The sequence below is a fragment of the Gavia stellata genome, chromosome 2 (assembly GCF_030936135.1).
Source record: "Gavia stellata isolate bGavSte3 chromosome 2, bGavSte3.hap2, whole genome shotgun sequence".
NCBI lineage: Eukaryota > Metazoa > Chordata > Aves > Gaviiformes > Gaviidae > Gavia > Gavia stellata.
In genome coordinates this window covers 53,247,924-53,261,273 of record NC_082595.1, presented here as the reverse complement: position 1 = coordinate 53,261,273, position 13,350 = coordinate 53,247,924, and the positions used below count along the sequence as shown (strand labels likewise).

Sequence of the window (13,350 nt, the reverse complement as noted above, 5' to 3'; positions counted from 1 at the left end):
GCATGGTCAAGCCCTGAAATGTCCAATTTAACTATTGTTGTTATTTGTTTAAAGAAAATACTGATTAGTTTGCTTTAAATTTGTATAGAAGCCCATGCAGTGCTCTGCCTTTAAGCTAATGGGAGCTCTACAAGCTCAGAGCTATTGCTAGATCAGAAAGTGAGCATGCTAAATGCCGTTTCTGTTTGATTTCATGCAATACATGTATAGTAATTGATTAGCTTTAAACTCACTGCGTCTGTGACTTTCTGATACAAGGAAACAAAAGACTAATTAGTCAGCATAGGAATAGGAAATAATAGCTTTCAGCTTCACCTGGCAACTACTTTGACTGTAAACTAGCAGGACAACACCAAGTAAATTAATACAGCAAGACACTTACTAAAACATTAGGTAATACCATGAGCAATAACAAGATTTGCCAACCATAGGATTGCATAAGATAAGGATAGGTAATTTTCATTTTTCATGGCAAAAGATCTTGAGTCAGCAAGGAATTTGCTCCCCAAAACCTCTCTGGAACAATTCTACATAAAAATGAACTACAGAAAAGATGCCAGTCACTGCTGCATGTAAGTAGTGAACCATAGGCCTTCAACAAGATACAATCAGTTACAGCAATTCCAGTATTCACACTACCATGTGGCTCTGTGACTCTGTGAAGTAGATTTGCATGGTTTATTTTTCTCTGTGGCTTGTCATATTCTTTATAATTTTGGAAATTCAATGTTTCCTCCTGTTTAAAATTAATAACATTTTCTTTTTATTCATTTAACAGGAACCCAACCACTAAGAAAACAATCATGTTCATTTATGTGCCAAAACTGCTATCTGCACTGCCTTTACTGGTGATGAAGGCACAACTCTGGCAAATGCAGTTGCAAAGCCAGAAAGAAGTAAAATCTTCCACCTCCTAGAGCATAATTCTTTTAATTTCCATGAAACCAGACTTAGTCACTGTTCACAAACAACCCCATTGGTAGAACCAGGTTTCATATGGCCAAATGAGGATTTAAAATAATTCAAGAAATAGCGATTTTTGTCCACTGTCTAGAATAAAGATTTTTCATGTGCCATACATTGAATTTGAGCCTTAATTCACTTGGCAGAGCCTTTTTACCTGTAGGCCGTAATAAGTAAAAGTCTACCTGACTCACTGACAAAGGTTCATCTGCACTTCGATCATCTGAAGACTTTGGAACTTCAAGTCTGTCGATGAAAGCCTGGAGCTCTTTCCTGAAGGCCTTCATCTGTGCATTGATCCGGTAGAGAAGCTCATGCTCGCGTATTCTGCTGCCATCGTCTTCCTCATCCATGAGTCCAAAGAGGTCCCCATTAGCTACATAAATTCTTGCCTCTGTTATGATGGTGCTCGTGTCAGAAATTAAGCGATCTATTGTCTTGCCCAGCCGCTCAGCTTCAGAGCGAATGTCCTTCATCTGCTGCCTGTCAGTGAAGCTTTTCTGCCACCCAGATGATGTCGGATAAAAAGACCTCGTGGGTGTCAGGCACCGAATGTTGCGTACCTCTTCGGAGTCGCTTTCCCCACCGATGGGGCCTTCCCTTTTGCGGTGAGGGGGGCGGGAATCATCATCGCTCTCTTTTTTTCCTGCATCACTTTCAGCATCACTGTCTCTGGGACTCCCACGGATCCCAAGATGAGAGGCCAAGTCATAGCGTTGCATGTTGGACATTAAGACTCTGTTTTCATACTGGAGTTGCATGACTTTGCCACTCAGCTCATTGATCTGCATTCGTGCAGCTTTTAGCTCCTCCTGTAATGCTTCTGTCTTGGCATTATCATGGTGCCTAGAGCTCTCATGGGCCCCAGACTTGTACTTGTATTTGTTCAGCTCAGCTGTTATGCGCTTGTTTTGTTCTTCCAAATCAGCTAAATTTCTCCTCAGCAATTCCGTTTCATCTTCCACTAGCTGCAAATGCTGCCGTAATTCTGACAGGGATTCACTCTGCTCTCCCAGGAGTGGGTTAGCAGTCCCTGAGAAATCATCTCCTCTTAAATCATCAAGCTCTGCTTTCAGTCCTCTATTTTCTACTTCTAGTTCCACTATTTTCCTCCCAAGAATGTTAGCTTCCTCCTCCACAAGTCTCAATCGAAGCTTGAGTTCAGCTTCTCTTGTGGTAGGTGGCCCACCTGCTTCACCTTTTGGCAAGGGACTATCCAAATCCCCATAAAACGATCTATATTTTTGCAGCTCATGTTCAAATCTGTCTTTCTCTTTATCGATCTTAGCCATTTTCTTCCTCATCAGGGCTGCTTCTTCTTTGACAAACTGTAACTGGCATTTCAGGTCTTCATTGTCCTCCTTAGAAAAAAGGAAAATTAGTATTTGAAGAAACTTGATGTAAAACAGGAAACCTCCAGTGGGTGGTCTTAAATTACAAGATTAACAATCATAGGTACACAGCTTTAGATACTAAGAGATTCTCCTGCAATCATTTTTTCACTGATCAATGAATTAGAGAGAGGAAAATCAATACTTAAATTTAAAAGAGGGGAAAAGACTATTTTACTTATGACTAAAGTTTGCTTGCGCCCCAGAAAATACATTGTGGGCAGCTTGTAAAAATCCTTATATTTTCTAGGCTGGCAACTATGTAATAGACTTTACAGTGTTCAAAAATCCTGAAATCAGCACACAAAGGGCCTATAATCTTGTTTCACTGGTGCTCCCATTTACTTATTTTGCCTAAAATACAGAGTACATGAAAGCTGGTGGGTTCTGTTGCAGCACCAGCAGTTTGTTTAGGTGGTCCTTGACATAGCGTTGTTTGACTGCAGATCTGGGGTAAGAGCTCTCTGTTTCACAGCATACAGGAAAACAAAGCACAAAGCAAACAAGCAAGCAAAGTGCAAATCTACAAATCATGTACATCATTTCCGTAGTGTCCCTGAAGCCTCCATGTGAGAATCCAGGTTACTGTTGTTAAAACATACCTCTGTTGGTGTCTGCTGTGACTTTTTTTCTGATTTTGGTAGGTCTTTGCTCCCTCTTCTTTTCAGTGATTGCTGTAAAAACAACAACAAAATTACATACACTAAATATTTCCCTAAAGAGGTATAGAATTCACTCTTCTAAAACATAGCAAGTCAAATGCAACTACAAAGGAATTAATTTCTTGTAATCCTTGAGATACCAAATACGGAGGGGAGATGCAGCTGCCCAGAAATGACACAACAATGCTATACAAGTAAAGTATTGGTTTAATCAGTCTGTTACCTTTTTTATTCGACACATTTTAAGACTAGTGCATAATGAATGTTTAACACATGACAAGAGAGGTAAGAAAGCAGGTATCCCAAGTGGTAACTTACAGATAGGAAAGCTGAAGCAAGCAGTGAAACCCAACTTGCCCATTTGATATTAACCCTAATGGGGCCAAGGCACTTAAAGATGCATCTAGCCAGACATGTAGCTTTAGCCTTTGTGGTAGGCAAGCTATGTAAAACTGTCACTGAGATCCCATCAGCTGACTTGAGCGTACATCTACAAGCACACCTTTCTCTGTGTCCCACCCACAGGCTTCAAACTTGCAGTGTATTGCGGTCACACCTCTGTAGGTGTACACTGTAGACAAACTCTGTGCAGACAAACTCACACGTAGATCTGGTTGCTAGGTTTGTTCTGTTTTCAGAACATATTCAAGTAAATACAATCTAAAACTGCTTGGACTACAAAGTCCTAGTGAGAAACAAAGCATATTAGCTTAAGAACAGCACCACACAAACACATGTATGCACCACCACAGGAGCAAGTTTCTTTGGTGTCTTCTCATCTGCTATGTAGCCAAAGCGAGTAGAAAAGAACCTGCTGCTTTTAGAGCAGGATGCACTGGGATTGAAGCCTGCTAGTGTATCTAGCAAAAATCTCATAACTGCTCACAGTAGAAAGTTTGTTAGTGGCCAAGCAGTACCAGTGGAAAGCAACTGCAACCATCCCACTGTCAACGCTCAATACAGATCATCAGGAAAACAGCAGGAGAGAGGAAAGCAAGTGAGAAAGTATGTTAATACATAACATCCCACTTGCAGCTGTTCCCAGTTTTTATGTTCCCCAGGTAAAATGTAGGCCCTGAGGCAGGGCAATGATACAACCAACACCATCTCCCTCTGAGATTATTCTCTGGTAGAAGGATCCTTTGTGCTGCTGAGAAACATACATTTCCCTGCACCAGCCAGGGCAGAATCCAGCTGTATCTAAAAGCCATCGAGTTTCATACAGTGGGAATTAAAATACGTTTATAATCCTCAGGGAACAGAGTACAGTGGGTGAGTATGCTGTACATAACAATCCTGTGCACTATTCACCTGCTGGTACCAATTGTTCTCTTTCTTCTGCAGATCATCCCCATAACAAATAATGAGCTCATGGACGGCTCACTCCAAAGGAAAAGTTAATGCCCTAGAAATGACTCACAAATAAATCTGAACAACCACAACAGATAATTTCTTATGAGGCTTTTTGCTCAAATTTACTATAGAGTTCTGCAAGAATTAAAAAAAACACCTCAGATTCAGAATCAGAACTAAAATTCATAGATGGGTCCACCAAGAAACAGAATTAAAATTTTTAAGTCTCTTGCAGAAACATTGAACACTCTCAGTAGACAAAACAATAAAACCAATCAAAGATCATTAGTTGTGATAGCTAGATAGCTGGATAGCTGTGAATCACAGGCTTCTAAAGGTATCCAGAAAAGACATAAAAAATAGTTAATCTACCTCACTTTTTCCCTTTAAATATAAAGCCAACAACTTTGGGATCCAGTCTACAAATAAAATGATTCTTCTCTGGGGTCACCCATCAGTTATCCTATTGCAGAAATGGTATATGCATGTAGAGGGGGTTTTTTTGTTTTTCTTTTTGAATTGGCAAATTTAGAAAGCGTTAAACTTTCAGAGGAGCAGCTTTCTCTGTATTACCATTAAGTAAACCACTATGTATTATCACTTTGAAAAAACCCTTTTCAAATCAGTTAGCATTGCAAACTTCTCCTTGCTCCAGATTCTTGCCAGTACCACCCACTGATAAATTAACTAAGGGATAGTTAAACTATATTTCTGCTTGATTACCTAAATGCCTTCTATTCACCCTGCTGAGCTCAGCATCTCTCCAGATATAATGAGGTTCTGAAATGCTGAGCTGCAACTTCTTGGGTACCATACAACTTTTCAGAAGATACATTAAAAAGATTCCATTAAAAAAAAAAGAGAAACTCCATACAGCAAAAAGTTTTTTTCTAGGTTTGACATCATAAAATTAAATGTCTGGTTTTCTCCTTTCTCTCTCTCTCTTTTGTGTTCCTTTTCGTAGTCAGGATAGCAGCATGTTAATTAAAACAATAGTTGTGGCTATGTAATAACTAGGCACTAGTTTCTATTCTGCTCTACTTGAATTACAGCAAACCATCCACAGAGCTTATATTATTCACCAATGAAATGATGGTGTTTAGCAACAAAATTTTATAGCAGAAAGCAATGAAGAACATGCGCACTTCAATTAGCAGGATGATTTGGGTAAGTGGATTAGGCCCAGCTGGAATTGGTGTGATCTCTTTTCTTGTGAAAAACACCATGAGACAATCTCTGATCACTAGAGGTTAAGATCTCACTTGCACATCTCAGCTGACAGGTGACATCTGCAAAATTACAGTACCCCGTAACATCATGTTAGGGCACTGAGGCAATACTCATACTGAACAAAGAATGCCACATACCAAGCGGTATATCCTGCTATAAATAATAAATTTTTGAGAGTTTTTTCAGAGGTACATTTCACAATTTACAGTGGCTACTCTTTCTATCATTTCTCTCAAGCCTTGTACTAGTCTACTCTTCCAATCCAGTTTTCAGCATTAAACAATTTGTTGCTGCTAATGAAAAACAATTCATCAAACCAAAGTGGAAAAAGGAAAAAAAAGTTCAAATAAACATATGGCAAAAACCAAAATAGCAACCTAGATTCCTGCAAGTGAATCTTCATATCATCCCTGTGCCTGGACACTATTAAAACCATCTGCATGTTGCTTGTTTTGATATACTAACAAATGTTAGACAGGGCGAGTGAGGGATTCAGCCACCTTCATGTACAAAATCTGTTCAAAAATTTTTGTGTTAGATCACCTTTTAATATAATTCACCACTTGTTTATCATTTTCCCATGTCACAGTGTACCACAAAGCATACTGTAGTGCCACTAAAAGCCACTTCTGCTGTCTTCTCAACTGTAGCAAAAAATCTGCCCCTCATATTCTAGGATTGGTTTCAAGAGTTTGTTGTGAAGGACAATTTGGGGGCTCAAATAATTTCTCTTCCGTATAATTTTAAAAATCATATTCAGTTCACTCTATTTAATGCTTATGCATTAAAAAAAGACAAAGGTAAAGTAAGAAACATAAGACTGCTTTTGCTCTATCTGATCAGTAATGCTTACCAGACAGCGTTACAGTTTTAATAACCTTGAACCAAGTTACCCATCCGCAGGCGAAAAGAATAAGCCAAAAATGCATATAATACTGTTTATACAATGGGGAGTTTGCTAAACTGCTCAAGTACTAATGAAATATTTCAACAGCACTGCGGATAATAAGGCCAGCAACTGGGGCATGTATCTTTACATTGTATAATCTCTGCTTACCTCTGAAAGACTAAGTGGTAAAACTGGGTTTGACCTGACTCTTCTAGCATTCACTGTAGCCAGCTCACATGGGGCTGCATGTGTGTTCTGGCAACACTGAGAAGTTTCCACAGGCTAGATAAAGCCACAGATAATGTCTGTATTATAGGCACACCAGATCACATGCAACGGGCAATTCTGTTGTGATGTTCAGCAGCATCAATTCTCCACTGACCCTCACTGGAGTTTATCCAATGTCTTGCTGGAGATGCTAAGCACTTCTCAAGACCAGATGGTATAATCCTTCTCTTGCCAGCCCTAAACTGCAAGCCAAATGTGGAGCCCTAACATCATCTGTGATGCTCAGTGCTTCTCAGGTGTAAAAAGACCTGAAATCTACTCTGAGAGTAACACAATGCAGAAATAATGGCATCACACTCCACCGAGTAAGAAAGCTGTAGAATGAACTCAAATTCTCACTACCTGATGCTAAGCTACAGTAAATTGCTTAGCAATTAATAAAGAAGCCCTAAGCAAAACATAACAAGATTTTTCAAGACACTTAGGTTTGATTATTTCAAGCCTGATCTGGGGGTATATGATCTAAAAATCAATGTAGGCAACCACAGGAGGAATTCCTGACACATAAAGGGATTTGTGGGTGCACAGAGCCCCCATAACAGCCCTTATCCCTCCTCACAGAGCAGGCTAAGGCAAACAGTGTGCAGCTTCTTGAATCTCCACAGCTGCAACCAAACCTTCTCATCTGCACACAACTACACGATTACGGTTAGCTGCCTTCCAACTGCTGTGACAGGTCTGCAGAGCTTTCAAAAATCAGAGCAAACCTAACACCATCTTTACAGTCTTGAAAAGTCACTGAATATTGAACAACTTTTGGGTTGCAGAAACTTGTCTCTGTCTGGCACAGAGTGACTATGACCAGGGAAAATGGAAATTCGCCCTAAGACTCCCTCTGGGTTTTCCCCTCGATTGTTACAGTCAGGTAGCTCATGGAGCTGGACCAGAACAGACTCAAGACAGATTTTTTAGTTTACTGCCACTGACTCTAATTCAATGTATTAGAATATGCAGTAAAAACTAAATTGACACTCTCCATCCTCAAAAAAAAAAAAAAATCTTTGTTTTTAAAATGTCTCCCTTACTCTGCAACTTTATCAGTGCAATTTGCCAGCAACAAACTCAAGACACTGTTTTTGTCTGTCATTGGCACAAGTACATAGAATGATACAATGCTTTGCTCCTTCCACCCCCCTTCAAAGGGCAGGAGGAGTCCTGAGTATTTCAGTATTCTGCTTGCTTGCAAAATTAAGGCAGGAAAGAAAAAGCCAGGGATAAGTGAAATGCAAAGAAGCACAGCACCCCTGTCCATGAGGCAAACACTAAGCATATCCCTACTAGCTCTAGCAATGCTCTCTTCAGATTAAAACTGGCATATATAAAAACACTGCTGAGGAACGGTACAAAATGAAAGCAATCTTTACTACTTCACCATAGAGAGAAAAATAGTTCTTATGTAGTCTTTTGAATGTCTTCATATTGCAGAAGAGAAAAGGGGAGCTGCCCTCCGATATCTGTATTATTTAATTTGCATTAATTTAGGAGTTATTTCAGTTATCATTTTCAGATCCTTTATAATTATTCCCTTGCCAATTAAATAAGAAAAAAAATAAAAGGAGAGAAAAAGATACACAACATTTGCACTTTACCTAGAGGAACCTTTTGCATTTTGAACCAAAACCACATCACTGGAGCAAATAATGATAACTCTGTGGCATAACTAGGTAAAAGCATTCTTTGGCAATGCATAAAATGAAGCAGTACATTTGTGCTTGCATTACATTTGCTTACTTCTTTTTCTTATTTGAAAAAAAATCCTGAGCAGTAGAAGATGAAAGCCACCTTTTCAAAGCTCTCCATACGGCCTGGTCAAATAGCTGGCCAAACTCTTGATACTTTGCTTTCTGTGATTACACACTCCTTCATCCAGGATATCATAAAATAGTGGAAGCAACTTCTCTGAAGAGGAGGAGGTCTCCTGCCATTTGAACTTTTCAAAAGATGGAAGAGCTAGACATGCTTAGTTCCCCAGCATTATCCAAGCAGGCTTCATTATGGATGCAGAAATCAGCCAGCTTACACTCAGCTCCCTAATCTTGAAATCCAAAAGCAAATCTCAGAACACCATGAATATTTTGGAGTGAAAGTGCAGCAATAAGGTATTTTGTTGTGTAGTGATGCTAGTTAAATATATTTCCTAGAGCTTCCTAAGTTGCTGTTTATTTGTCAGCTCAGCTATTTGTCTTTTTTGGGAGAAGAGAGTCAGTCTTTTTGTCAGGGTTTGCACAATGCCTAGTACAATGCACTGTCCCAGTCTTTATCTGGGACTGTCAGTATGATAGACAGTATGTCAACATAGTTCAAAACACCACCACATAACAATAGCAACAATCACGGTCACAGACATGGATATGGCAATTATGAATTAAATACAGATGAGATTTTGCCAAAACTAAAAAGCGTTTTCTTTCTCACACCTATTATCACAAGTAGAGTTTTTCAGTCTTCTTAGAAGAATATCTCAGAAGAGATTCCAAAGAAATTTTCATGAGAACAGGAAAGTGCAAGCAACCAGATTAGGTTCATTGCCTTGGTTACAAAAATGCATGTATATAAACCAAAGCGTAGTTACCATATCCCAACAAAGAAGGTTAGTCTGAACATGAAAAGTAATGAGAAGAAATATAAGAATGATTCTGCACACAATGTGCACCTCTACACTGCTCACTGGAAATGTATACAGAAGCCAGTTCTGCGAAGTTGTAGACTGATCACACATGTACATTTGCGTTCAAACTCATTTCATACTGAAGAGTTGTATTAAATGCACCGACAGCTCTTACAGTCCCTCACCTGGATTCACAGGGTAGGATGGCATCAAGAACATGCACGTCTGTGTAGTTTGTAGACACACAACAGAGAAAGGAGCTTTGCAGCTTGCCCTACGAGACCATGCACCTCAGACAACACCTCCAGTTACAGGAACATCTCACCAAAACATCAGATTTTAGAGTTCATTTGAGAGGATGCAAAAATTTAAGATTAATTTAGGTAGGAAAAATTCTGAAATCTGCACTTGCTCTAGAAGACTGAGCAGTGAGCAGAAGATTTTCTGTTAACAGGGGAAAGAAATCCATCTCTCACATGTCAGCAATCACCACCATGACCTCTGACTACAGGGAGGGGTCTTCTCTTATTCTTCATCTCTTCTTTTGTCTGCATTTACTTGGGAAAGTTCTATTTTAAAGCTAGCCGTTTGTAAATTGGCTGAAAAATATTTTCTGTAATACAACATATGGGGAGGCTTCAAAGGTATTTGGAAACTTAGGTTATTGAAAACAGAGGATTAGACTCTGCAGTGCTCTGAAGTTATGCCAGTGTGATCCTGCCACAGATTAAATCTAAATTTTAATCTAAGTTTTGTTGAGCAGCTCATGTAAAGTAGATGCTCTGGAAAAACAAACCAGGGAGGCTAGAAGCTAAAATGGAAGGAGGGCATTTTAGCAGTATGGACATCCCCACACCTACCTTTCTCACTCTGGTATCAGTCTGCTCTCCCATAAGCCTGTACCCAGTGCTTTTCCTGGTATTTTGATCATGCAAAGATGGAGACAAGGGGAAGGAAAATATTGCAGCGCTGCCTGGAGCAGAGTGTCCAGCAGCTTCACTGACTACAAAAGGCTCAGAAGACCTGTGACTGATCCCCATGCCTCATCCTCCTAAATGATGACTCTTCCCCCTAAATGAAACTTGCTCAGGTTCTTAAGGGAAATGCTTATTCCCAGCAAGAGAAGGGGCTGTGGCTCTTAGGCTGACTTAAAAGCTTCATGTAGAGGTTGACTTAAGACTGTTAAAGGTTCCCTTTCCTAGAAATGTGAAAATCTCATTCTGAAATGAGGTTTGACAGTCTTCAGCTCATTATAAATATTTGATCACTGTGATGCATTTTTAACTAGCTGTCATGAACAAACATCCGACTCTTCAATATTTATCATAAATGTCACTGAACCAGCAAATCACCTGCAAATTAATGCCACAGCAGTCCTAATGGGCTTATGCAAGAATGAGTTCTTGGTCCTACACTAACATTTTTTGCTGCTTCCTGGAAAAAACATAAAATAATATTGGATAAAGACTGCAGATAGAGTAAAGGTTGGAGAAATGTTAAATACTGAAAAGGATGGTCACTGATACACACCTTGGTGCAATAAAATAATATCCGTTTTAATATGATTAAATATGAAGATACACGTGTAAGAACAAGGAGTGAAAGCTATGCTAAGAAAATGGGAAAACAGCCTAGAGAATAGATAAGATCTCTTGAAAAGCCACATGTCTGAAAAAGACTACAGGGTTATAGAGGATAATCAGCTGAAATAATGTCCAAGTGTAATTTTGTGACCAAAAGGCTTAATATAGTCCTAGGATGTAGATGTTAAAACTGAGGTTCACTGTGCAATAACTAGAAAGGGATGTGCCTCTCCACAGAGTCAAACCACCCTCGGACAAGTGGAACGAATGACTTCCAATAGTGCCCATCTTTTTCCTTTGAGGGAGGCCAACGTCCTAACTTAGGTTAAAAGCTTAATTTTTAGATGGCTAAATGCTACCAACCCTAAGCATGCAGATTTGAAAAAACCAACACCAAAGCATTGATGCTGGACTCTTGAATTTAGCATGGTAAGAAGAACATGTGTTTCCCGGCTGGTAACTATCTTTCAGCAAATTCAGATGAGAAGGGAGGTGCAAATTTTTAACTGTTCCTGGGACAGTTCAGGAAGAGTTGTGGTATACTGTTCTCAGCTGTCAATTTTTAACACAGACCAGCACCCTTTTCTGAAAAGTAGGCATCAGTTTAAATAAAATAGCTGGGGGGATTTTATGACCCATGTTATTCAGGAGGCCAGACTGGTTCATCATTTTATACAGTTCTGGCCTCATAACTTCTGAATGCATGAAACCTGACCAAAGTTTAGGAACTTAGCAACAATACTCCTATAAGCACACCACAAGGAAAGTGAACATTTGAGTGTATCTACGTGTACCATCAAGGCAACGTTCCAGTTCAAAACTCTTTCTGGGGCACTGTTACTAGTGCTTCTAATTAATCATTTAATCAAAGATCTAAATTGCTAGCTTCTGTAAAAATTAAAATAATTCAGCCAAGCCTGTAATATAAAACTCTCTTGGTAATTAGGCCAGTTGGATGTCATCATCAGTCATGCTTTACAGGGATGTAGAAGCCTCTCATTACACACAACACTGATGGAAACAAATGCATGGCAAATACCTTCTAAGTGCAAGTACTCATCTGTAACCTAAGCAAAGAGCTTGGTTATTATCCTAAACTGGATTCATTGCTGCGATAGCCAAAGCCAATTAACACAATCGTACAACTAGCACCAGACAAAGCAAAATAGAATTGATATCCACAGGTCTCATTCTACACATATCCATACATGCTGTTGTTAATACTAGCAATGGGAAAAGGAAAAAAAAAAAAAAATATCACATAATTCGTCAAAACATCTCAGCAGAAACAAACACTCAGAAAAGCACACCTGCACATCTAAAAGATTAATCCACTGCCCTTTACTTCAAAATAAGAAATGCAGTGCTTGGAACCCTTAGCTATGGAGTGTTATCAAAACCTGAATCTGCTAAAATGCCAGGGGGTTGCATTTCTTGATATTATGAACACTGCAGTAAGTGAAAAATAAACCCCCAGGCTGCAGTGAGCAAATATCAAAAGCCTGGTGTTCTTGTTCCTGACTAGTATTGATTCCATGCGATTCAGAAGAGCAGCTGGGCTGATCCCAGAGTCCAGCACACCCGATGTGTTCTCCCTATCAAGTGACTCATCTCTATTTAATATGCAGTGACATGCACCGTAGAATATGGCTATAAATGTGACGGTCTAAAAGATGAAGGTGGCTCAAAACATGCCATTCTGCTCTCCGGAGCGTAGAGCACAACTAGGACACTGGTAGTCAATGAAGAATCAGTTGGCTGCCTTGCACAACCACATACAGTCTCTACTCCTGTCAAGCCTGGCCATAGAAGCCATTTGTGGAGCAGTATTCCCCACCGCTGTACCATGTATAACACTTTCTTTGTTGTACTTTGTTCTTTGTATATCACTCCCCTTACTGCATGCAAGGTATCTGCCTGATGGAAGGTTTAGTACTTTACACACAGACGCACACACATGCACAGAACACAATTAGTTGCACCAAACACCATGCATACCAGTGCAGCAGGAAAAATGCCCTGCTTGATAGCATGTACCTGCCTTTAGCCTCCTGTTCACTCGCTGTGTTTTGCCTGAGAAGAAAGACAGCTTGGCAGACCCTGAACTCTCCCTGTTTAACAGAAATAACCTGGAAACCATTTCCTTTCTCCCCTTCCAGAACTGACATTTTCTAACCCCCGCATGCTCTGCTGCAAAATGAGAAATTAGATTCTGCTTGTTATTAACAAGAACAGACCACAGAGCTGAGAAAAATCACAGACCAGTTGAGGCTGAAAGGGACCTCTGGAGATCTAGTCCAGTCCCTCTGCTCAGAGCAGAGTCAACTAAAGCAGGTTTCTCAGGGCCACGTCCCAGGGGTTCTTGAATATCTCCAAGGATGGA

The 13,350-nt window shown here is 39.8% G+C and overlaps 1 protein-coding gene across 1 annotated transcript in view; it reads right to left on the bottom strand.

The window, feature by feature from the left end:
* Positions 1-389: 389 nt before the first annotated feature.
* MTCL3 (MTCL family member 3) overlaps positions 390-13,350 on the bottom strand; it is a 30,819-nt gene continuing 17,858 nt past the window's right edge. The window contains exons 4-6 of the mRNA XM_059831503.1: positions 2,957-3,028; positions 1,149-2,324; positions 390-527 (exon numbers count right to left, since the gene is read on the bottom strand). Of these exons, the coding sequence (XP_059687486.1) occupies positions 390-527; positions 1,149-2,324; positions 2,957-3,028 (1,386 nt within the window). The remainder of the gene's footprint in view (positions 528-1,148; positions 2,325-2,956; positions 3,029-13,350) is intronic.